This window comes from Coffea arabica, chromosome 4e, assembly GCF_036785885.1.
Source record: "Coffea arabica cultivar ET-39 chromosome 4e, Coffea Arabica ET-39 HiFi, whole genome shotgun sequence".
In the NCBI taxonomy this organism is placed as follows: domain Eukaryota; kingdom Viridiplantae; phylum Streptophyta; class Magnoliopsida; order Gentianales; family Rubiaceae; genus Coffea; species Coffea arabica.
The window spans coordinates 7,761,305-7,785,299 of NC_092317.1; the positions used below are offsets into that span (position 1 = coordinate 7,761,305).

A 23,995-nucleotide genomic window follows, 5' to 3' on the forward strand; every position below is an offset into this window, starting at 1 on the left:
GTACCATTTTTGTGCTCTAATATATAATGTATCACTATTTCCAACTATAGACAAGCTTAAATACAATAGCAAATTGACACAAAAACTTTTACGAGGTGCTTCATCATACATAATTACATAGTGCTTTTTTGGCAAAAAAAAAGAACATTATTGGTCCGGGTAAATGTAAATATGTGCTCGTGCTAACCGCAAATGTTACCTATGGGTTAGACAATCCAACGAGGAACCCCTGGTTCAGAAATACAAGATACTGGCGTGCGAAACTCTACAGGAATCTTGCCCAGACAACCCCAAGGCAATAGATATAAGAGCCATTTTGCCAAAAGAAAAACCAGGAATGCCAAATGCATGCGCAGACCATGGCAAGTTGCTGCAGTGCAGAACATAACAACAGAAGCCACAGTTATAAGATAAGAATCTACAGAAACTGAAAATTCCCAAGAAGAAACAGACATTTTTCTACATCCTTTTCAGCAGAGTGTTATACGATGTATGCTACAAATGGAAGCAGGTTTTTGAAGAATTCTTCCAAAACCCGATGGCCAGGCAAAGCAGATACATGGGTTTTCATCTGCCCAACACAAATCAATTTTCTCAGCCTTGAACTCTTCCCAAGGCAAAGCAAGTAATTAATGTCGAGCAATACTTGCAATATCACTACAGGGATTTTGGGACAAGTGAAAATCATAATTCACATGTCAAATTCAGATATCCTGACCTAAAGATGCAATTTTATTAAGGTTTTATTCGCCTGCTTCACGGCACATCATCAATGAGCAAAGTTCCAAGAATGCTCATTGGTCAGGTGCTAGAACTCCACCTCAACCTACATCTTTGGTTCAACCATTCAATTATTTCCTCCACAATTTCTTGTCTTTCAGGTTCAAAGAGCAGATCATGTAAAAGCCCTTCTATAAGCCTGATAGTTTTGTCATTTGAGGAGGCCTCCTCATAAAGTTTCCGAGATGCTGCTGGATCAGTGACTCCATCAGCACTGCCATGAAGAACTAAAAATGGCACTGTCAACTTCTTCAAGTTCTGTTGTAGATAGGCCGTAATCCGTAATATTTCATAGCCAGTTCTTACCCTGATAGATCCTGTAAACACTAGAGGATCGGAGTACTTGGCAACTAATGCCTCTGGATCTCTAGAAACTACAGTACCCGTTTTATTTGCTGCACTGAACTGATATCTTGGCAATAAGAAGGAAAAAATAGGAGCAAGTACCTATTATAATGAAAATAGGTCAAGTCACCTTATACCAATTGATGGCGATAAATACATTTTAAATTGATGAATAGTTCCTAAAGCAAATAATCTGTAGCATATAATTCTGCATGCGTAAATGGTTGAAATTAGGAAGAAAATGTCTATCAACAGAGAAATGGTCCTTACTGCAAAAATTGGATGGGAAGGTTGAACTCCAACAGCAGGTGAAGTGACAACTACTCCTGCAATGTGAGCTTTAACCTCTGGATCCAGTACTGCCTAAAGTTGATGAAAACAAGAATCATTAAAAATGAGAGGTACACATAAGAGTGTTTTACAACGAAGGTGCCATTCTAACATCACCTTAAGAACAATGGCTGCACCAGTCGAGTGTCCAAAGCAAAAGCATGGAAGACCTGGATTTTCGGCTAGAACCTTCCTAATAAATGATTTCTGAATGAAATAGAATGAAGATCAGTCAATATAAATGTGCAAACATCATAGAAAAATAGACTTCAATCCCTATATTGTGAATAATGTTCAAAGCATACCATATCATGAACAGCATCACTAAGCGAATGAACATAAGCATGAAGTCCATCACTTCCACCATGTCCTACAGTAAACATAAAGATATAATCAAATGGAAAAACCTACTTCTCGTTCTAAACAGAAAACAGAAAACCGCATGGCAAATTTTTGGGTATAGCATTTCAGGAGTCCTGGCATTAATAGGCTAAACTCTATCATATGACGTCCCTATCAGACAGAAAGTGAAACACAAAAGGAAAATTTAACAGCATCCTAAATGTTATAGCGCAAGTAAAAGAACACACACAGCACAATCACAGAGAGAGAGAGAGAGAGAGAGAGAGAGAGAGATTATAAAAGTTGCAAGTCAAAAACTTCTAAAATGAGGGTTCGCACTTGATGGAAATGTGCTAACAAACTTTTCCACCGATATCACTTGGCTTCAAGAATTATGAGTGTCAGTCCTATGAAATCAACAGATCTGAAAAATCATACTATGCCACTTAAGAACATAGACAAAAAGAAAATTACATCTGCTACTGAAAATTGATGAATGACCATCAGTCTTTGAACTTAATATCTAATTCAGCTAGCAGTTAATAAAACCCATGTTTATGCACCAAAATGATGTTCCTTTCCAATATTGAGACTTACCACTAAATAATTACTTTCACAAAGCACTACATTGGACATGATTCTTCATTGGAAGTGGGAATTCTAAGCAACCGATCACATATGAATACATACATAGATGCATGCATGGATGCATACATGATTGGTTGCTTAGAATTCTCACTTCCAATGAAGAAACATGTCCGATGTAGTGCTTCATGTCCATCCATGCATGAATTATGAGTTGCTATATATCCTGTCAATTATATTTCTCTTCTTCGCTTTAGAAGAGGGGTATCAAACTGATCGATTCAGTATAAAATTTTAGTATTCAAAAATGAGTTCCAAGAAAACATGCTTCCTCCTTTAGCATTCTTCTATGTGTTAGGGCAGATGCAAGACTCAAATAATTAGCTTACTTATGAAGAGGAGCTTCACATGGTACTTTTTTGCACCAATGGCATCCGCATTGAAAAATTTTCAATCCCTGCATCACCCAAATATACATGTGTAGTTGAAATCCGTCAACTCTAGACTATAAAAAGAGAGGTCCAGCAGACGAATATAAAAACACTCTTTTTTTTGTTCTTTTTCCTTTCTGCAAAGAAAAGAAAAGGAAAAAAAAAAAAGAAAATAGATTTTGAAATGAAATTGACCCGGGCCTGGCACCAGATATCCAACTTTTCATGGAAATCATAGGGTATATGGTATTGGTGTTTACTGCCATAACTCTTTAGAGTCACTCTCTCTATATCAGGTCCAACTTTTCATGGGAATCATGGGGTAGGGTACCAGTGTGTAACCCCATGTACTTTTTAAGCTCTCTCTCTCCCTCTCCACTTTGTATAAAAGCAGAATTAGCTAACATGATGGAACAGATATTGCTCACACTGACCAATTGCAATTTTAAGCCCATTTGCAGCACAAGGGATGCCATAGCTATAGCATCTCTGATCCCATCCCTGCACTTCCAACAGAGCCCCTTTCGACCATCTGAAGCATAATTTATTTATTTTTCCTGAATAGTATCTCTATCTACCCTCTGAACTTTATGCCATGAACATCTCTCGGACTGTACATCATTTTTTATAAGCACTTTCACCTTCTTAAAATTGGCCAAATCAATAATGACAATGTTCAAGATTAGCGATTTAAACCATCATTGTTAGTACGCATTCAGATGTTGATTTTGTCTCCAAAACAAAGGTGCCCAGACTGCTAGGGCATTCTTACTCTCCGAAGTACTTCTCACTTTTCATGCCAACCTGAGAAGTCAAGACTCATTTTGTTTATGTCCAACAATCAGGTGAACTTCTCTAGACTGGCAACTGAAGTTAACATCATCTGACTGAGTACAATCTACATTTAGGGCACATTCCAATCATAATACTTCATGAACTTGCTTACCATAGTAGTGCAGAATACTTTGAGCAATACTTTCATTTGCTAAATAATAGTGTTAAAAAAATGTTTTGTGAGCTAGTAGTTCAGAATACTTTTACTTGCTAAATAATAGTGTTGAGAAAAATGTGATTTCAAAAACAAAATAACACCAGAAAATATTGAATTTCAAAAACAATAAGTAATAGATAGCATATAGTAAATAAAACCAAATATATCCTTTTAGAGATTTTAGGTTGAAGTAGTTTTTAGCAAATTGCAGAATAGAACTTTAGAACTTTAATAGCAATTTCATTAGAATTAAATTGCTCCCAAAAACCCACTTATCCTAAAAGAATAAAACTTAACTTCGAATATGGTCTACAACAAGCAGTTAAAATTTTTTTACCTATCCAATCCATTGCATAGACCTTGTAACCATTTGCATTCAGCTGCTGAGCAAAATCAGTGTATCTGCCACTGAAAAGCACCATATTCACTTTAGAAATGAATGACATCAACACGAAAGAAATTTGCATCTAAATAAAAAAATTTGCTAACAAACCTGTGTTCGTTCAAGCCATGTAGGAGAGCAACCAACCCTCTGCAAAAGACAGACCACGCATTGTCATTTTATATAAAACATATCTCAAAACAATTCACTGAGAATAGCAGAAAATATTAAAAAATTCAGGGTTCAAAAAATTACAATAGCAGAAAAAATTTTCACTGAGAATCCTTAGGAAATAAATTAACTATAACTATGTCCGATAAATGAACTTGCCAGTGTAAATTCAGAAAAATTGAAGCAAGCAGAAAATTCAATAAACTAAAACTGCAATGGCGAGAACATTGATTTTTTTTTTTGGTGCTTAAACATTCCCTTAAGTGTCAGGTAATCATTTGGGATTTCACGTCTTTATGTAAAACAAAAAAAAACATTTTCCAATATCAGTTTTTAATAGTTTTCCTGGCAAAACATGAAATTATATCTAGAACGACTGTTGTGACACTCGCGAAGGCTATAATTGCTTAATTAAGATGCTACTGTTTGGCTTCCTAGTTGTCTTGCAAAAGAATCAAATGCACTTTAATGCAGATTCAGCACCAAAATGTATGTGAAGTTTCAAGGACATTTTTGCCGCTCGATGCCGTATCGAATCCAAAACAGCTCTAGACACAGTTCAAGTAGCAATGGTCAAGTTCACACACTAATTAATAAGGACACTTTATGCCTGCATATACACTTCACCTTTCAATTTATAATCATCTTATATACAACATATCTCAATCTTTGGAAGACTTGGTGAGAATGTGAAAATCATCACCCTCCAAATACTCTCAGATGTTTGTAATGATTCCAGCCCCAAATCCCATCATTACAACATGGGCATTACGAAAACGTGTGCCAAGCCACAGGTCATGACGGTGGATCCACGATATGGCTGCATGTAGAATTGCAGAGAGATATAAACAGATTTATCCCATTCTACCCAAAAACTATGATAAAGGTTAAGGGTAACAGACAAAAGGGTCACCTTCTCCACAGACACTAGGTTACTGTGTCTCTTGAAATGCGGACCTCCTAGTTGTACAGTAAATGATTCCATTCAGACACAACAGCAAAAATCATATCAACCAATTGAAGAGGAGAGGAGGATAAGCCTTATGATTCTTTGAATTTCTGGACAGGTGGCAATTGTTCTCAAATTTATCGAGCTGTTAAATAGGAGGATAAGCCTCGTGACAAGGACATATACATTTTCGGTACCATTCCATGTATTGACTTGTCATCCTCAAATCCCACAAGATAAAGAATAAGAATAAACGATGATTCTTAGTTCTCACATGACACAGCTTGCGGATTCAGATGAGAACAAAAGCAACACAATTTGCTCTCTGCTTTCACCAGAGAATATTGTTGAAAGTTGAAACCTCAATGACATAATAAGAACACATATGTACGCACAAAAATTGTCCGTGTAAACAGACTAACCTAAGGACTATATTTATTATCCGCCTACCTCAAAAAAAAAAAAAGTTTAAAACTTTGTGCTAACAAAGCAAGTTTTGCACAATTAAAAACAAAATGCCTGATTTGTCCTATGCTGCATTCAATTGCACCTAATAGGAGAAAGGGAAAAAAGGGCAAAAGGTCAGCAACCCAAGAAAAACTCAATGATACTCCTATCGAATAAGGTTGACTGAAATTACCAAAAAAGAAAACTTTTTCCGGTTAAGAAAAGAAAAATATATTCAGTTTCACCCCCCAGGTAAAAGGAAGCTAGTAAGTGCTTAAAGAAACAAGAAGCCTACAACCTCAGTATTAATTGACATAACAATGCAAGCTCAAATTATGTTTCTTAATGATTACCATAGCATTATTACATCATAAAGCCTGAAGCTTTGTAGAATTTTGTCGTTAGAATTTATTAACCCTTAATAATTAACTGAACTATTTACCTGACTTTAATGCCAACCGGAGTCCATGACTGCGTGAACAAGGTATCACCTCTGGATGTCCCAAAAAGGGCGTAGTCTCTCACCGACTGTTTACAGTTATCTTCCAAAACCCTCTTTATAGCCAACGCCCTCCTTGACGCCACCTCCTTGTCCACCGCCGAGCTCTTCCTTGGCACCATCGCCGCCGGCACTCTCACCACCGTCACACCTCCTTTTTTCTCCGCCTGTCTCTCCTCCTTCCCATGCCCCTTCTCCCCACCTCCACTACCACCACAACTGCCACTTCCTCCCGCCTGACTCCCCGGCCCCATCACGGCCACCGGCGACACCACTCTCCGGCGCCGAAATGGCAAAATTAACAACAAAACAAACGCATTTAGAACCATTAACAAGCTCTTCCAAACTCGCACAGAAAACAAAGCGCTAATTCTTCCACTCGCCCCGGAGGTTAACATCACCGTCGCTGCCACATCCTTCCCCTTCGCCGCCTCCACCATCGCCATTTCTTCTTTTTTCCTCCTAACAACCAACGGCTTCAATCCAAAACTTCGTAATTTCGACGACCCTTTTGGTTTAAACCTCGTTTTAACTGCAAACTTATATGGGTTCCTATTAATTAACGGAATATGTAAATAATCAACCGTCAAACAGGTCATAAAAGACGATAAAAATCAGAACTTGATAAAAATTTTGGCTGATTCTACGCTTATGCTCCGTTTTTCTGCTTTTCCTTCTTGATTTAAGAACCTTTCTGTTCAGAAATGGAGGGAGGGATAAAGGGTTCGATGAATTCGACGAGAAAGGGTTTAATATTTCCTTAGATGGTTGCCAAATTTTGCACGGCTCGAAAGTCTCTGGCTTAAGGAAGAAAGGAAAAAAGTAGGGGGTGGCGCAGAATAAATAGGAAGAGAGAAATGCGGGAAACTCTTAGCTGTGGCTTTTTTTAATTGTACGATTGATACGATGACAGATGTCTTGTTGGAGACTTTTTGAATATGCGGCAACTTGACGTCTTTTCTTTAATCTTTACTTGTTTTGTTGTGGCCTGTGGGTAAGTTTTTGGTTCGGGTTAATTGGAAGAATGGCCCCTTGAACTATTGCTAATTTTCAATTTATCCCGTGAACTGGCAATTAGAATGCCTTTTTTTTCTTTTTTCCTTGAGAAAAGTTTTGAATCCAAAATATCCTATACGTATAATTCCTCTCATTTTACCACTCAATCCAACCTTCTCTCAATTGCTTTACTTGACAGTAGTATGAATTGAATGAATAAACTTTTAGTTTGGTTTGTTTGGACAGCAATTTATTTGGTCAAATATATTTGTTTACATAATCATTACAATTTCCAATACACCTTTTTACCTTCCCAATTATCTTTTTATCTCACATACATCACATCAAAAAAAATGCTACAGTAAAAATATCTCAAATAATTTACAATCCAAACAGAAAAAATGCTCCTAAATAAAGATTTTGTCTTGGATTGTCACGTTTCTCAAAAGTTTGTTTTGTCAAAAGTCCAATTAGGTATTGTAGTAACTTTTTTATTTTATACATATTTTTTTATCAAAACATGTTGCAATATTATTTTTTTACCAATTTTTCAGAATAAAATTCATCTATTTAAGGGCACTAAGGCCTAATTTAGAATTACTGTAACTTATAAAGAAATACTTTTGACATAAATATTGTATTTCTTAAGTTATGAAAAATATTAATGATCAAATACTTTAAAAATACTTTTAATGCTTAACAGCACTTCTTATTATTTATAAATGCATGTAACTCCAAACTAATCTAAAGCTTTGCACTAGCAAATAGTGAGCACAATTATGCACCGACAAAAACAAATTAATAGGTATAAAGTCACTTTTTTCTTTTGTTTGTTAAAAAGGGAGTAGTTAAATTAATAGGAGTAGTTAAATTTCTCCTTAAAAAATAAAGAGTAGTTGAAGCACTCATTAGCAAAATCAACCATTTATTTTGTTCAGTTGAATAAATTAAGAATGAGGGGCCCTTATGCATCGTGACTACGTAGTACAACGTAAGCATGCAAGAACATGCACGTTTGATAGCGTGACACGTGGAAAAGCGTACTAAGGTTTGCTCAGGTCCAAAGGACGGGGACTGTTTATGCTAATAAATGATTCTAGAGTCAAGATTCGTGATGTCGAAATGATCCAGTCAAAATTTATTCGAAATTTTACGGATTGGGTTAGTTGGCAGAAGAACCGCCCATCATCAGGTGGGGCGGATAGAGACCGGGCGGGATTCGACGCGTCTCAGTAATCTGTTTATTGAACCAAAAAAAAAAAACAGATTTTTCAAATGAATGTTTGATATTGATCGAGTTAGGTTGGTTCGACCGGATCTCCAAACCGTTCACGGGGATGTGCGAATTTTTTTTTTTTGTTGGTCAATTGCAGAAGAGCCGAATCTGATGATCTGCGTACGTGTAATTACTAATGCTTGTAGATTTATATTCAGATTATTAGATCAATAACTATTTTTCTAACCAATACTCAAAAACGATGTCAATTGATAGAATTTAGCAATGCATGCATTTCATCATGAGTCAATTTTTCTTTTTTTGAGTTCATAAATGACATATTATTATTATGGATTGTTTCGAGAAATGGAGATCAAAACATCTGTTACGTGCTCACGTACTAGCAGCGATTTCATTGATTTTTATTTTTTTTTTTGGCCAAGAGAGTTAATAAAATCTGGATAACACCAAACTGCAACTTCAATCTAGTTTTGACAATTTATAGAGCCCCACAAAATAGGCGTCGGAAAATTAGAGTTTTTTTATTTTAGGTGAGTAAAAGATCTCAAATTCGAAATCTTTCGCACACACTCTTCTTCTGTATTATCCAATTCATTCCTTTAATTTATGAGTTGCTATCCCAATTTTGCCAAACTAATCTCCCTGCACTTGTGCACCCTGCCCCCAAGAATATACAAGCGATAAAGAATTGATTCGAACACACGACCTTGGAACCTAACAAGGTTACCTCGAGACCATCCAAGCCAACCCAATTACAACGTGTACAATTTTCTTGCATATCATGCGGTATAAAACCCACTGGATTGTTCTTGCCGCTCTTATTGGGTCAATCATAGCAGCGAGATTCTCCAATTTGTTGCAGGACTGTTTCACTTGGACTCCTTACGTCGTTACACTCCCACGGATGGAATATTAGGCCTACCCGTATCGGATTTGGGCTGTGAGAGCTGGTTACCGCTGGGTTACTAATCAGTTGTCAGTTAGTTGTAGCCATTCATCGACTACTTCAATCCTATTTTCCCCCCTGAAAATTTCATGCAAAAACACTAGTCTAAACATGAGATACCTTTATTGCCTCTTTAGCTTGAAAATTGAAGAGGGTCATCTCCATCTACTTTTCCCAGATGTGTTGCAGATCTTTCTGTACTCGAAATCATTGAAAGTTTTGAGATATCTTCAATACGATATTCTTATCCAGGAATTATAGATGACTAAATGACAAAGAAAAGTTATTTATTCGAGTCGAAATGAATCCATAGAAATGCTTCTTCTTCTTTTTTTGACAAAACCCTAATATGAGACTCAAATTTTATCCTAAACAAACATCTATATTTGGATTTCAATGTTGTTCAAATCCATGCTTTTGAATAACTTAAAAGGAAAAAGTAAACCAACTTTTTATTTTACAGATTCAATTAGAAATACATGATCAACTCTAAAACACCCCTTTCTGACTTATTTTTTGTTTGATCAATCGTGTTCATTCCTTCCTCCAATCCTCACCCCTCCAAGAAATTTTGGGAGAAACAATTATACCAAGTTCTTAGATTAGTATACAGAAACAATCAAAACTTGGAACCCCAAATAGAAATTTTTGTAGTAAAGCAGAAACCTCAAAATTGCTTTGAAAATGGAGAATCTCCCCCAAAAGAAATTTAGTAGCAAAAATTGGGCTTGGACGCTTTTGATTATATAGATGAATGAAGCTGCTTGGACATTGTCCATTTATGTACAACTGTTCCTAAAACATCATAGAAAGCTATCTCTAAATGAGTCTGTGTCAACTTAACGGACATAAAACCTTGCCCATCATAGAAATATTTTAGGCCTTCTTCCTTCATTTCCTTGAGATCACCCCTCCAGGCCTTTGATCCAGCTCCACTAGTTAGAAACTGAATAGGACTGCCAAAATTGAAAAAAAAAATTAAATATTTTATTTATTCATTCATTCATTTATTTTTGTAGGAATCCTAGAGGATGCAAGTTCATGTACCTTTTGTCATCGCTGATGTGTTCTAGGCAATGGTCATGTCCATTCACATAAAAGTCGACATTATTGGCCTGTAAATTGACATTAAATCAGTCAGTTACACATTTTTCAATCGTTTTTTTTATCTTACATACATTACATTAAAAAAGTAATACAGTATTTTTTTTTTTTACAAAATTATCTCAAATAATTTACTGTCCAAACACACTCACTAGTGGTTTTTTTTTTTAATTTAATCTTGGAATGGTAGATTTGGAAATGTACTTCAACATCTCATTCTATTCTTTCTGATAATGACTGAAAATGTAGTGTTACCCGAAGAATTGGAAGAAGCCTCTCAACAAGTTCCTTGGTGTCACCATGATGGCCAACACTCCTAATGGCATGATGTCCCACCACAATTTTCCATTTTGCTGTTGATTCTCTTAATGCTGATTGAAGGTCCTATTAACAATTGTAACCACAATTATTGTACTTGAAACTATTAATAACCCCAAAAAAAGAGAAGAAAATGGAAGAAGAAAGTTTATAAATCTTTTTTTTTTTTTGGTTTGATTGGACACTTACTTTCAGTACATTTCTTGTGTAAGTCTTGGGAGGGGTTACACCTCTCCAGTCATATTCATGATTCTTTGGCTCAAAAAAGTACTCCTTTACAAAAGGAGTGGTGTCTACGAAAAATAATTCAGCAATTTCTGTTCAAAAGAATAGAGGAAACTGGTTATTAGGTGATCTTGATTTTGCCTTTGATAGCTGATTAATTTGCAACAAATTCTAACCTGCATTTACTATAAATGACCTTAAACAAATCCATCTGCTGTCAATCTTCCTAAGGGAAGGGCTCAATTGCGCCTCCACATCGCCCCTGTAATCATGGTTGCCTAAAACTGCATGGAAAAATAGTTGTAAAATAGTTAGAATCAAGCAAATGAAAGCCAAAGAAAACCAAAAAAAAAAAAAAATGATGATGGAGGATTTGTGTTTCCGGGTAAATTACCACTATACCACTGCTTTTGAAGGCTCCTTGCCTTGTAAATATTTACAAATGAATCTACAAAGGCAGGGTCATGCTCCCCTGTTAATCCATCATCGTAGAAATTGTCTCCTGTTGAAACTAAGAAATCTACATCTAGTTTCTCTCCAACTATTCCCATCTGCAACCCAAAAAATTAAAAAATCAGTCACCCAAAGTTGAACATATATATATATATATATATATATATATATATATATATATATATATGAACTTACAAAGTTCATAGCACTTTAAATTCAGTAACTAGAAAAAGAATTAGTTCCCTAACATTAATTTTTACATTTGATAAAAAACCCAAAAAAAAAAAAAAAAACTTGTCACTTAGAACTTCTACCATACGTAACCAATGGTTATGAAAAATCCCTTTTGTTAAACGCTTTTTTTCCTATAAAAACAAATGATACAAAGGTTGGTGAATAGATGGATTCAAAATCCAAGAAAAAGATTTAAAAGATGAAGCAGAATAGTAGACAAAATCATGCAGAGAAAAGGGCTAAGAGATCAAGAAGTATGACCTGACGGGCGACTGCAGATTGGTTAAAATCTCCTTGTCTTCCCCAATCTCCAACTACCAGGAAGCTAAGGGTCCCGTCACCTTTGGTGGGATGTTCAAATCTTTGAAGCTCAGCTAATACAGATACATAGACAAGGCCAAAACTAGTGGCTAACCAGAGGCACAGAACCATAGATTTGTTGCGAAAACTAGCCATGGCTCTGTGTGGATTCTGGACGGAGGAAATGAATGGCAAAGGGTAAAAGAAAACCAGACAAATCCTTCAATGGCCTTGGATTTTTTATTTTATTTTTTTTTTGGACAAAGCCACAAAGGCCTTGGAAATTTGGTATACAAGTTTTTCAAGTTACGTTACCTGTGCATTTATAGAGTGATGAAGATGTGGGGGCCCGAGAAAGGCGCAATAGCACACAAAAGTTAAGTTAATTAATCACAAGAATTAACTCTAAATCCACATTGTGCAAAGTTGCAACCATCACTGCATCGACTTGGATTAGAAAAATAGATATCTAAAAGTACTCTAAAAAGTAGTCTAAATTTTTTTTAATATTTAAAAAATATCCCAAAATATATTTTAAAAACTCTACTACTCTTAAATATTTCAAAATATTTTCTAAAAATATCCCAAAATATACTTTAAAAACTCTGGTACAGTAAAATTTTTCAAAAACACCACAAAAAACAGCTAATCCAAACGGAGATAAACTGCTGTTTTTCATACTTCAAAGCAAAGTATGACATAAAGTTCTAGTACAATTTTATTCCGGGAATTATTTCACTTGCATGTGTTTTTTTTTATGAGTTGAAACTATCTACAATTTGTTGCTCTCATTTCGTTTATCCAAAATATGAGTGAGTTTTCCGCATTAAGAGGTTAATTAAGGACCATGAGACATTAGAACTGATTTAGTCGGAATAATAATAATAATAAGAGACCACATGTTCCCCAAAAGCTGAAAAAGTTTTTGATTCCTTTATTATTGTGGTTAAAGAAGTGGGGAAGCAGTTATGGGGTTATGCGAATATGCCAGGGGATCCATGGGAATTGAGACGACACCGGAAAGAGAATCAGAATATTCGAGGGGAATGTCTGAAGTCATGCCAGCCAGCGGCGAAACTCAGAAACTTCCTCCAATTCCTATTGGAACTTGGAAGGAAGTTGGCATCTTTGATGAGTTTTCTAGTTTTACAACTCTGGGGTCTTATCGCTTTTGGGCGAGTTGGTCGAGTTGCACTATGTAACATTTTTTTTCTTGCTTTCTCTATCGTTAGTAACATCTTTTCTAGAGGGATCAGAAAAGATGGATAATAAACGGGTATGAATCATTTCTTTCTCTATCGTTATGATGATTTTTTTTTTTTTGTTAAAATAAAGAGTAAGATTAATGTGAACATATCATCGAATTCAATATTAATATGAAAGAATTGTAAGACAAAATACACTAGGTATTGGTATCAACTGAAAATGTCTATATTAATTAAGGAATAAAAATATAGTGAAATAAGTTTTGAAAATACACTTTATTATTTTACTCTAATTTTCTTTTTTTTTTTGAAAGATTGGGATTTATTATTTAGAGGAACACCTTTAAGGTTGCAATTTATGTGTGGTCGAGTGTACCAACTGTCCCTAAGACGAGTTGGTTGAGTTGCACTATGTAACACTTCAGCACAAAGAATTGAGGACAGGGATCATTTGAAGTGTGATAAATGCAGGTAAATTGTTGTCAAATAGTGCATCTATTAATCCAAATGTTTATCGATTTTACTAGTACAATATTTGTCACAACACACAAACAACAATTTCAATAGTTAGAGAACTGCCCGTTATTAATTTCTAGTCAAGAAAACTTTGACAAGAAATCAATTTTAGTAAAATGTTGGTCAAAATGTTTATGAATTTTACTAGTACAATATTTGTACTTACTTAGCTCGTCCTTATCTTCTTCAGTTTCACTTCTACACGTATAATTTTGGTCAAAATGTTGCACGAACCATTAATGCTGGCTGAAAATGTACGTATGATCTGGCTTTTCCCCTTTTCTTTTTATGCAAAAAATTTGGATGTATTTGATTTCGGCTTACCACATCACGGGTCAAGACATGCCTCCTGAATGCACTTTTCATTTTTCTTTTTTTTTATATACAAGAACTTTGGACGGATTTAGTTTCGATCACCATCACAGGTCAGAATATGCCTTCCAGACCACAAGTCTCTTGCAAGGGTTCTTTAAGATTGGCCATCAATGCAATTCTGACATCGACAGTGAAATTTGAAAATGCGACATTTTGTGAGAAAGGGCTTCGTTCTTACCAATTGAACCAACTTATCTTGGCACGAACTGGCTTTTCCAAAAATTGTTTTGCAAGTATATAACTCATTGATGACACACATTTATACTAGATGGCTTTATTGTGGACGCTGTTATACATAAATGGCCTGCATTTGTACAAGCATTTGTGCAATCTGCGTCTAGTGAAACGTTGACAAACATGATGAGTAATTTTAAGTTCAAAAGCTTCCTCTTCTTCACTACGTTCTCACTTGACCTCGTTCATGCCATTAATTGGCCTGGGAGGTACCATGTTCTCATTGAAAATCACCTTCCTGCCAATACCCCCTTTGCGTTAAAGCTTCGTTGTCAATCAAAAGACGATGACCTTGGATATCATCAACTTAAAGTAAACGAAAGATTTAGTTGGCATTTCTATATGAATATACGTCTCTCAACTCTATTCTTTTGTCATTTCTACTGGGATGCAAAAGATGCAGTTGCGGACGTTTTTAATAAGCATTTGGCTGACGGATGATGCGTTCAACAAGGGAGTGAGAAATTATGCTATTGGACGGTAAAAGGAGATGGCTTTTATTTTAATTCTGTTAAAAAAAGCCTGTTGGCGACAAAGGACATTGTAATGTAATAATTTCTTGAAAATTCTATAAAATTTTCTAGTTCCGACCACATCCACAGGTTATTCCTTGTTTTGTGACGACTTCTAATGGCTTGAAGGCATTCTTTCTCTCTATTGTCGATGGCTCCAATGATGTAGAAAAAGGGAGAGAGCTATGCCAAGATTCTCTGAAACTATGGTATCAGCTAACAAATCAAACTTCATTTTCGTTCATTCATCCAGAAATAAATAACAACTCAAAAGGAAAAAAAAAGCGGAAAAACGAAATAATACCCAATGATGATACTCCATTTGGCAGGTACAACAAAGTTAACAAAAAGTTGCGCTAAGCAGTCATAAGTATCCAATTACTCCTGTCAGAAACTTTCACATCAGATTCATCACTGAAAATTTTATATATACAAAGCGGTTCCATACGCCCCTCACAAATTTAACAGCATTTTCGCATCACTTAATCTCAGCTGCTAATTCTGCTTCTCCATGCAGATATACAAGCAAAGGCTCAATTTGCAACAAAATGGTACCTCGAATCCACATGGCTCTCAACATCCCAGAGGAAGGAACCAAATGTTACTGCCTCCAACACAAGCCTCCTCAGACCGCCAAAGCTAATTTTAATGAGTTCGTCTTTAGAGGAATCAACAGTTCCTTCTGGTGTGATAACAATCTCAGGCCTACCAAACAATGCTTCTGTATGCTTTTCAATAATACTGACAGCCTCCTTAGACCTGATGGTGGCATATCTCTGCAGTGTCTCCCCATCAAATGACATCACATAAGTTCGCAACCTGGAAGACTTCACGCCATGACCAAATCCTCCTGGGCTAACGCTGCCAGCAGACCATGATGACCCCTCAGGGTGGGATTGTGCAGTCCTGAAAGTATTGGCAGCAACATCAGTGCCAGGTCCATCTTCCAGCCCCACCATTTCCTGTGTGTTACTCAAAATTCCATCATCTGATCCCTGTGGAAGGATTCTCATTGACTTCTCCAGCTGAAATCTCTGGTCAACCCGCTTTAGGAAATACCCATACATCACTGAAGCTGCATAGACCTGGCCAACTCTTAGTTTGCTAATTTGAGCTACAGAAGATGAATCAGCCGCTCGGTTTCCCAGAATGAGGGCCAGATGGTTCTGGATCATCTCATAAGCTTCAGGAGAGTGAAGCCTCTCAAGTTTCTCCTCATGGCTGGGCCATTTGTCTACTTGGCCAGAAGGATCCAAGGATGGTCCAATGGAAGGAATCAAAGATATGCTGGAATCCATAAATTTCTGTACAATTAAGGCATATAGTATTTCTTCCAATGCCTTTCTCCTCTCATTGGCCTTCACCTCTGCAATTCTCCTATATCAATTTTACAACCATATAACAATCAGTCATAAAAAATAGAGCACTACAATCATATCAATGCCTAGACATGCTACAACAAAAGGGACAACACATGCCTTAGCTCCTACAGGTACGGTCATAAGCCTGAAACTTAAATAAAAAGTGTTTCTCATAAGTAAATAACATCTGTTTCACTTTCAAAAATGCACTTTCTTAAACGAAACTACCTTCAGTAAAACTTGATGTATCCCCAGGACGTCAAAGGAGTCAAAGATGGAACTAACCTGTACAACACTAAATCTGTACCAGAAGCTGCGGTCTCCTCTTTCTGATTCTCAGCATCACGATCGGTTTGAAGCTGCTCAAGCTGCTGTTCCACTGCAGCAGGCACAAGATGGGGGTGGCTAACCAAGATTTCAGAAAGAAACTGTCCAATAGGAGACTCCAACTGCAGCGGAGCAATAGGAGCAGTTGAACCTCCTGAATTAGAAGATGAGGACATGGAAGATCGAATTCTAGTGCATTTCCTGCTCTTAAAAGTATCTCTGCTCTGGCCCAACTTCACGTGAGAAATTAAAGGATGCCGCTGCAAATCAAATAGACCATTAGAAAATCAGTTTTCACCTCCTACCTCAACAAATCAGACAGTTGAACCATGCACAGTAATGAAATCATGTCCACTACATGCAAGCCAGTTTGTCTACATAGACTTGATATGTAGTACGAGATACAAACACTTAATTATGATGTTATATAAACAACCTAAGCTACATAAATCATAATCATATCCTCCTTAAATTATCAAAAACAAAGCTAAACCTGCAGTGACTAAAACTTGTCACACTAATTTCATATTTTCATTAGACATAGTTAAAAGTTTTGAAATCCAAATACCACAAACAAAACCTGTTTTTCCAAGGACGAGTTATGACGACAATTCTTATACACAACTCCTCATCTTTTATTTCCCTTTCTTTTGAAAATTATGCTTATGTTTAAAATTCAAGTCACAATTGCAACCCAAAAGCATAAAATGCTTCAATCCAGTGAAAACCAATCCCCTGTACGGGGGAAAAAAAAAGCTTCCACTACCATTTCATTTTCTTTATTCATTTCATCCAAGTCTACCTCACTACAGGTTACAAATTTTGAGTAATGCTACTAGCACATTCATCTTTTGTCTCCCTTTTCTATCAACTTAACCATGTATGATGTAATTCCCTAAAACACTCAAATATCTAAAACTTTGATGAACATCTATCATTTTTCCTAAGGCTCGTTCAACTAAAACTTTAAAAACAAACTTTTAGGCAATCATATAGGTAAACCTTTAGTTCCAATATATTGTTCGCAAATAATCACACAAAATTGATATTACTATATTTAACAAACGAGTGAAGAGGAAAGAATAAACTAAAACCGAGGCCTAATCAGAAATTAAACTTTTAAGCTTTAGGTATTTAGCACTGTTTCGCCAAAATACAGCCGTTTGTCAGCCTCAACACACTTTTTCGACCAAAAAAATACTTTTTTCCCCGGTACCAAAGGTAAATTCAATACTTTTTTCCCCGGTACCAAAGGTAAATTCAATAATTTTGCAAAGAAACTAAAGGTCATCGTCAATTTTTCCAAATTGAACAATAATTAGAATCCCAAAAGAAGTTGAAAATTTCTTCCAATATCTGAAAAGGTCAACCACCAAAAGAGAACATAAAAAATGTCCTCAACGAAAAGCAATAACACTATTCAAAAACTGAAATTTTATAACAAAAAGCAGTATCAATAATAAAAAAAAAAAAAAGGATGAACAACCCATTTACAATAAACTCATAAGCACCTTAACTGAAGCCGGCGTAACCCGGGATCTGGATCCGAACTGCACGAAATCGGGTCCTTTAACAACCGACCGAACGTCATAATAAGAAGGTATGCCCAAAGAAGACCGAAAAGTGGCAGCTGTTTCCATCTTCGAGTGAAACAAAAACCGCTGCAATCATTTATCCCCAAAAAAAAAACCCCAAATTAAACAAAACCCTTTATATTTCCCTAACCAAAAAAAAAAAGAGGGATAAAACCCTAATAAAATCATTCATCAAGAATATATAATTAGATTAAAAAGACAAGAATTTTAATACCTTTTGAAATGAAAACAGAAGTCGTCACCAGCAGAAATCAGTGAGACCCGCTCTTGAATTAGCACTACGTATTTACAGGGTGAAAAAGAATGTATTAGAATTTGATGATTGAAGGTTTAAGGAGGGGAATCGGGAAGTTGTTGACGACTTTGGATGTTTTGGACGGTGCTTCAGGATTTTATAATGTACACTTGTGGTAAACGTGGATGAAAGCCGAAAAGACAATATTGGCCTTTTCACAGGAAGGTTTATATTATGGGATAATCTTTTCTTTTCATTTTTTTTTCCTGTTGTAAAATGTTCGTGTACGAGCAGAATGGATATATTTCACATTTGTATAATTTGAAGTTCAATTTTCTACTAGCTGTAGGGGAAAAAAGGGTTTGAACTTGTTTATGTGTTTTCAAATTAATCGAAAAAAATATCACATAATTAAGATTTTAAATTATTTTAGACTCATAAATAAAAATAATTTTACACGCATAACTTGATTTTCTAAATCCATAGCATGCTTCTTTTAACTTCATAACATTTTATATAACTTTTGAATGCTCTTTTCAATTAATTAACCATAAAAATAAGTACTCCGCCTTTTAGACATTTTGACTCGTGAAATAGTTAGAAACTAAGCACTCACAATTTGATGATTTAATCACTAAAATTAGTTAGAATCATTCTAATTCATATATTTTTAAAGTTTTATGTAATAGTAATATTATAGAATCAAACTTTTTCTATATTAATATTATAGAATCCGGTATGATGACATAAGTTCAACACTTGTTATAAAATGCTAAACTTAATCTAGGAATCGTATAACAATCATATATAACTAGTGGTCTTAAGAAAGCTATATGAATATTCTCTTGCAAATCTGGAAAAGGAGAAATGACTGGAAGTTCAATGCCAAACAAAGGCATCCTTGGAAAATCATTCAAAAGGCTCAACAAGAATGGCAGGAGCAAGCATCAGCTCAGAGGAAAGAGAAAACGATCACTACAGATGCTGAAAGAGCTAGAGAGAAAATAGAATCATATGAAGCAGGAAGTGATGAAATTCAGATCAGAGTGACAACTCACTTGCAAAAAGAATCAAATAGAGTTAGTATGGGGATTATTGCAACTAACTGTAACAATCTAGTGATGACAGCATGGGCACTTAATGATAGGAAATCAGGAAACCAATTGCAGACTACTACAGAAGCTGTGAAAATGTCTATCATTAAGGCCAGACAACAGCATTGACAGAAGATTAAAGTCCATATCCCCGTTACTCAGCTGTTAAAGGAGATAACTGAAAGGGAGTCTAAGGACATCAGAGTGGCTACTATAATTGATGACATTAACAACTTGAGATCATTATTCCAGAAATGCTCCTTTTGTTTAGATTGGAGCTTATATTCTAGATGTGAAAGGATTACTGTTTATGCCTTAGGCATATATCATGATGAGGTATAGATCAATTCTCAGTGTGTCTAATACTTTTTGTATAGAATCATTTGAGCCTTTGCTCACATAAATGTACATCTTTTGTTCATCAATACAAAATCTATCGTTGCTGGAAAAAAAAAAGATCCTGTCATGGGAAATGTAAAGGGTAGTTTTGTAATCAGGTATTGGTGCCGAAAAATCTTTTGGTCCGGCGGAATTGGACGAAGAAAACCAGCTGGTCTTCTCTCGAGATCTCTTCTTGCTGTAGGTGAAATGGGACCCAATTTTCTCATTGATTCAGCACCTCTTGGTTGAAAATTTTTGTGGTGGCCAAGGCTACCGAGCCTATCTTACGTGCCACCATTTGACTGGTCCTTTTCTTTGTGGTTTTACAATTTTTTTTGGCACACAAAAATCATGGATATAGTTTTTATCCACCGGCAACGTAGTGAATTTTTTTCATACTAACGGTACGGAGTGCTCAAAAAAGGAAAAATATCTACAAAAGAGAAGAACAATAACTAGAAAATATTTTCAATAATTAAATAGTAATAATACTTTTGCCTCTCTAGCAAACTTTCACCTGCAATGGATTTTCACCTTTTTTTTTTTGGTTACTCATTTTGCTCTTCCACTCGATGCTTTCCTTCTTCTCAAACAAAATAAATGACTATTTAATGTAGTTACGTAGTAAAAAAGAACATATATCAATGCTTCTTGATACATTAAATCACGAAATATGTAATTATAATAGCTTAATTTATATGCATGATCCTTGATGCATCTTAATACTTCTAGATTTTCAAGCAATCATTAGCAATATTCTCATCTATGAAATAAATGCATTGTTGTGATAACTTTCTCATCAACTACGATGGTTATAAAAGGTTAGGATTCACAATCTAGAATGAAGTCAAAACACTTTTAACAAACATGATGAACCATCCCATATTCAAATGTTGTGTCTTCAGCTTGTTTGGATTGTATTTTTCTAAATTTTTTATATAAAAAAATTATTGTACCGATTTGATTTGATATATGTGCAGTAAACGATAATCAAAAAATATGTTCAATTTTTCTTTAAAAAGTTGCTGTCCAAACTAGCACTTTATCTTGTTCATGCCACAGCTAGTCTTGAAGGCTATACTGTGCTTATTGAAAATCGCCTTCCTTCAGAGGTCTATTTTTACTAAACAGTTCGTTGTCAATCTAAAGATGATTGATCTTGGATGGATACCGTAATCTTAAAGTAAATGATTATTTCCGATGGGATTTCCGTATGAATCTTTTTCGAACCACTCTATTCTTTTGTCATTTTTATTGGGATAAGAAAGATGCAGTCTTTGATTGATGTCTTTTATTCAAAATTGGCTTCTTATTGTGGAACGAAGTCTGATGGGAACTTGTGCTATTGGATTGTATGAGAAGATGGCTTTTGTTTTGCTGACATGCGTCTGAATGAAATGAAATAGATGGTTATATTAAAGAAGTTGGTCGGTAATGAAGCAAAGCAGATTTATATAGCTGATCATGTTAGAAAAGACACTTGAATTTAAAATCTAGATTTCATTTATGTGTCGCCATTCATATCTAACAGTGATAATGTATACACTGTCAGTATATATAAGATTCACTCATAAATAATTACTCATTATTTCTTCTCTAGCAAACAGACACAGAGAAATCAATTTCGACTTTCTTTCTTCCTCGCATTCACACTTCCTCTCAAACAAATTAAATGATCCATTTAATGTATTTAGTTTAGCTTGCCCTTGTCTTCTTGAGTTTTTCCTTTCATTCTTTTTTATTTTTCTGACGAGTTCTTGAGTTTCACTTCCACACGCATTCCTTAAATTTGGTCCAAAAAAATACAGGAACCATTTTAATGTAGTTACATAGGTGAGGCTAAACTACTTTTTTCCTTCTTCCTGTTTACAAATAAGATAACCTACAAAATTGCTTTACCAATAAAATAAGGTGATGTTGAAGAATCAGACCCGCCCACTTTGCAAAAACCCCTTACCCGCATTGAGATTTAGAACCCAGATTTTAAATTCAAAAATTTTCACATCCAACATAAGAGTAGAGATCAATATAAAAGGATGTTAATGTAAAAAAAAAAAAAAAGGAAGACTCGTAAAGCAGATGCTATTAAATATGGATTCTGTGAATGCATTATTTACGTATTAATCTTGCAACAGTTTTACAGTAGTGTAAAAATAACATTAGGTGCGTCTTTACTGCGGATGACGGTAATAAATAGCCAGGAGACACAATCCTGAGTGAACCCACGAACATGATGAACTTTTCTGCGTTCAAAGCCTTTTTCTTCTTAACTATACTAGCACTTTACTTTGTTCATGTTGTAGCTCTTTTCCCAAAGTATAAGGTTGTTATTGAAAGTCGACTTCCTGCCGATTCGCCCTATTTTTTAAGGCTTCGTTGTCAATCTAAAGACAGTGATCTGGGATATCATGACCTGAAGGTAAATGAAACATTTTCTTGGGAGTTTCGAACGAATTTCTCTCATAGCACCTTGTTCTTCTGTCATTTCTATTGGGATACGATGGATGCAATTTTTGATGTTTTTGATGAAAAGAAATTATACCATCAGTGTAGTGGAACAAACGATGGCAATTTATGCACTTGGTTGGTGAAAGCAGATGGCTTTTATATGGCTTTTCAACGCTATGGTATCATTGTTACTGTCAAAATGGCCGATTGGAAGCAAAAAACTTTGTAATCTTGTGCTTCCATGACAGTGATAAAAATACTTGTTCCTTTGCACTAATTTTCTTCTGCTTCTGTTTGTAGTTTGTACCATTTTCATTCTCCAGTAATTTATTTATCTTTACTGAATGGCCAGATTCAAGCTTTGCTAAATGCTTCAGTAGCATTGAAGTCCAATTTGAGACTAAATGATTATATGGTATATTTAAAAAAAAAAAGAAATAGAAGAAACTGTCACAAAAATCGATTTAGACTCTCTTTCTTACTCCAAACAAATTAAATGATAGTTTAATGTAGTTTGCCCTTATCTTCTTATAGTTTCACTTCCACACGCATTTACAACTCCAACGTTGTAATTAAGTTGTAACAAACATGATGAACAGCTATGTGTTCAAAAGCTTTTTCTTCTTGGTCTATACTTGCGCTTTACCTCGGTCATACCAATGCGACTTTCTAATAGTAGACGCGCATTCGAGTCGAATTGAGTTCAGATAATACTGTACCTGAACTCGAACTCAAATTCAATGCCTGGAGGGGTGCTTAACCTCGAGCTCGATTCAAAAGGTTCCTATTTGAGCTCGAACTTGACTTGAAAAGGTTCGAAATAGTTACGAGCCTAATCGAACTCAAGTATCTGACACCGAACCCGATTAGTAGTTCTAATTTCTTTCTTTAGTAAATTTCATGAACAATGTACCTAAAAGAGTAATTTTGTGATATTAATAATTTAATTAGAAAAATGTAACCACTCGAATAAGCTTGTCAAGTCTTCGAGTACTAAAATTGGGAACTCGAGCTTGATTGTGTATAAATTTCTTAGAAAAAAAATGAAAGATCTGGTTGGCGTTTCCGTATAAATTTCTTTGATAGAACTCTGTTCTTTTGCAATTTTTATTGGATATAAAAGATGTAACGTTTGATTATTTCAATGAAAAAACAAAGCATATCATTATTGTAGTGTAAGAAATGATGGTGATATTAACACCCGATACTTTACACTAATTTTTCATGTGATTTTGTTTGTGGTGTGTGCCATTTTCATTCTCTAGTAATTTAGTGCACTCTTTATTAACTTACTGAAAGCCAGATTCAAGTTACACAAGTCCATAGAGTTTAGGATAACTTGATAATTCTGTTTCTTTTCTTTTTAACAAGTTAGGAACTTGTTTCCAGAAATCATTAATTAGTGATTTCTTGCATCAATTGTAATTTTCTGCCAACTACAGAGTCGGCAAATTATTGACAAAATTTGATAAAATTATTAGAGCTCCAACTGTATTAAGAAAAATCCAAAATTTTGACAGTCAACAAAATCAACTGTATTAAGAGCCCGCCATGGGTAGCTCAGCCAGGACTGGTAAGTCCGTTTTTACGGTAAGATCTCGTGTTCGACCCGCTGTGGTAAAATTGCTGGCATCATTGGGCAGGACT

The 23,995-nt window shown here is 35.3% G+C and overlaps 3 protein-coding genes across 4 annotated transcripts; all 3 read right to left on the reverse strand.

The window, feature by feature from the left end:
• Window positions 1-434: 434 nt before the first annotated feature.
• On the reverse strand, window positions 435-7,136 carry LOC113741736 (uncharacterized). 2 transcript variants are annotated; one of them, XM_027269341.2, is made up of 8 exons: window positions 6,196-7,136; window positions 4,298-4,336; window positions 4,142-4,212; window positions 1,761-1,825; window positions 1,573-1,662; window positions 1,396-1,488; window positions 1,087-1,227; window positions 435-1,007 (listed from the first exon to the last, which is right to left on the reverse strand). In XM_027269341.2, exons 1-8 carry the CDS (start codon window positions 6,849-6,851, stop codon window positions 912-914), a joined length of 1,251 nt encoding a protein of 416 aa, XP_027125142.1. In that variant the 5' UTR covers window positions 6,852-7,136; the 3' UTR covers window positions 435-911. The 2 variants fall into 2 exon arrangements, with proteins under 2 accessions (XP_027125142.1, XP_027125141.1); XM_027269340.2 differs by having other exon boundaries at window positions 435-1,227; window positions 6,196-7,132.
• A 3,003-nt stretch (window positions 7,137-10,139) lies between these two features.
• LOC113741493 (purple acid phosphatase 17-like) lies at window positions 10,140-12,359 on the reverse strand. The gene is made up of 7 exons (XM_027269024.1): window positions 12,027-12,359; window positions 11,473-11,629; window positions 11,255-11,362; window positions 11,043-11,170; window positions 10,791-10,919; window positions 10,479-10,546; window positions 10,140-10,387 (listed from the first exon to the last, which is right to left on the reverse strand). The coding sequence occupies exons 1-7, from the start codon at window positions 12,219-12,221 to the stop codon at window positions 10,174-10,176; spliced, it is 999 nt and encodes a 332-aa protein (XP_027124825.1). The 5' UTR covers window positions 12,222-12,359; the 3' UTR covers window positions 10,140-10,173.
• Window positions 12,360-15,205: 2,846 nt separating this feature from the next.
• LOC113742644 (UV-B-induced protein At3g17800, chloroplastic) lies at window positions 15,206-18,554 on the reverse strand. The gene is made up of 4 exons (XM_027270530.2): window positions 18,405-18,554; window positions 18,107-18,256; window positions 16,554-16,855; window positions 15,206-16,284 (listed from the first exon to the last, which is right to left on the reverse strand). Exons 2-4 carry the CDS (start codon window positions 18,233-18,235, stop codon window positions 15,441-15,443), a joined length of 1,275 nt encoding a protein of 424 aa, XP_027126331.1. The 5' UTR covers window positions 18,236-18,256; window positions 18,405-18,554; the 3' UTR covers window positions 15,206-15,440.
• Window positions 18,555-23,995: the final 5,441 nt, after the last annotated feature.

Coding starts and splice junctions, on each gene's coding strand:
- LOC113741736 (XM_027269340.2), bottom strand. CDS start 6,851: ATGACCTGTTTGACGGTTGATTATTTACATATTCCGTTAATTAATAGG. Junction 4,337..6,195: donor CCGGTTGGCATTAAAGTCAG/GTAAATAGTTCA, acceptor TGTCTTTTGCAG/AGGGTTGGTTGCTCTCCTAC. Junction 1,228..1,395: donor CTTCCCATCCAATTTTTGCA/GTAAGGACCATT, acceptor TCATTATAATAG/GTACTTGCTCCTATTTTTTC.
- LOC113741493 (XM_027269024.1), bottom strand. CDS start 12,221: ATGGCTAGTTTTCGCAACAAATCTATGGTTCTGTGCCTCTGGTTAGCC. Junction 11,630..12,026: donor AATCTGCAGTCGCCCGTCAG/GTCATACTTCTT, acceptor TTTGGGTTGCAG/ATGGGAATAGTTGGAGAGAA. Junction 10,920..11,042: donor ACACAAGAAATGTACTGAAA/GTAAGTGTCCAA, acceptor AATTGTTAATAG/GACCTTCAATCAGCATTAAG.
- LOC113742644 (XM_027270530.2), bottom strand. CDS start 18,235: ATGGAAACAGCTGCCACTTTTCGGTCTTCTTTGGGCATACCTTCTTAT. Junction 16,856..18,106: donor TTACGCCGGCTTCAGTTAAG/GTGCTTATGAGT, acceptor TTTGATTTGCAG/CGGCATCCTTTAATTTCTCA. Junction 16,285..16,553: donor ACAGATTTAGTGTTGTACAG/GTTAGTTCCATC, acceptor AAATTGATATAG/GAGAATTGCAGAGGTGAAGG.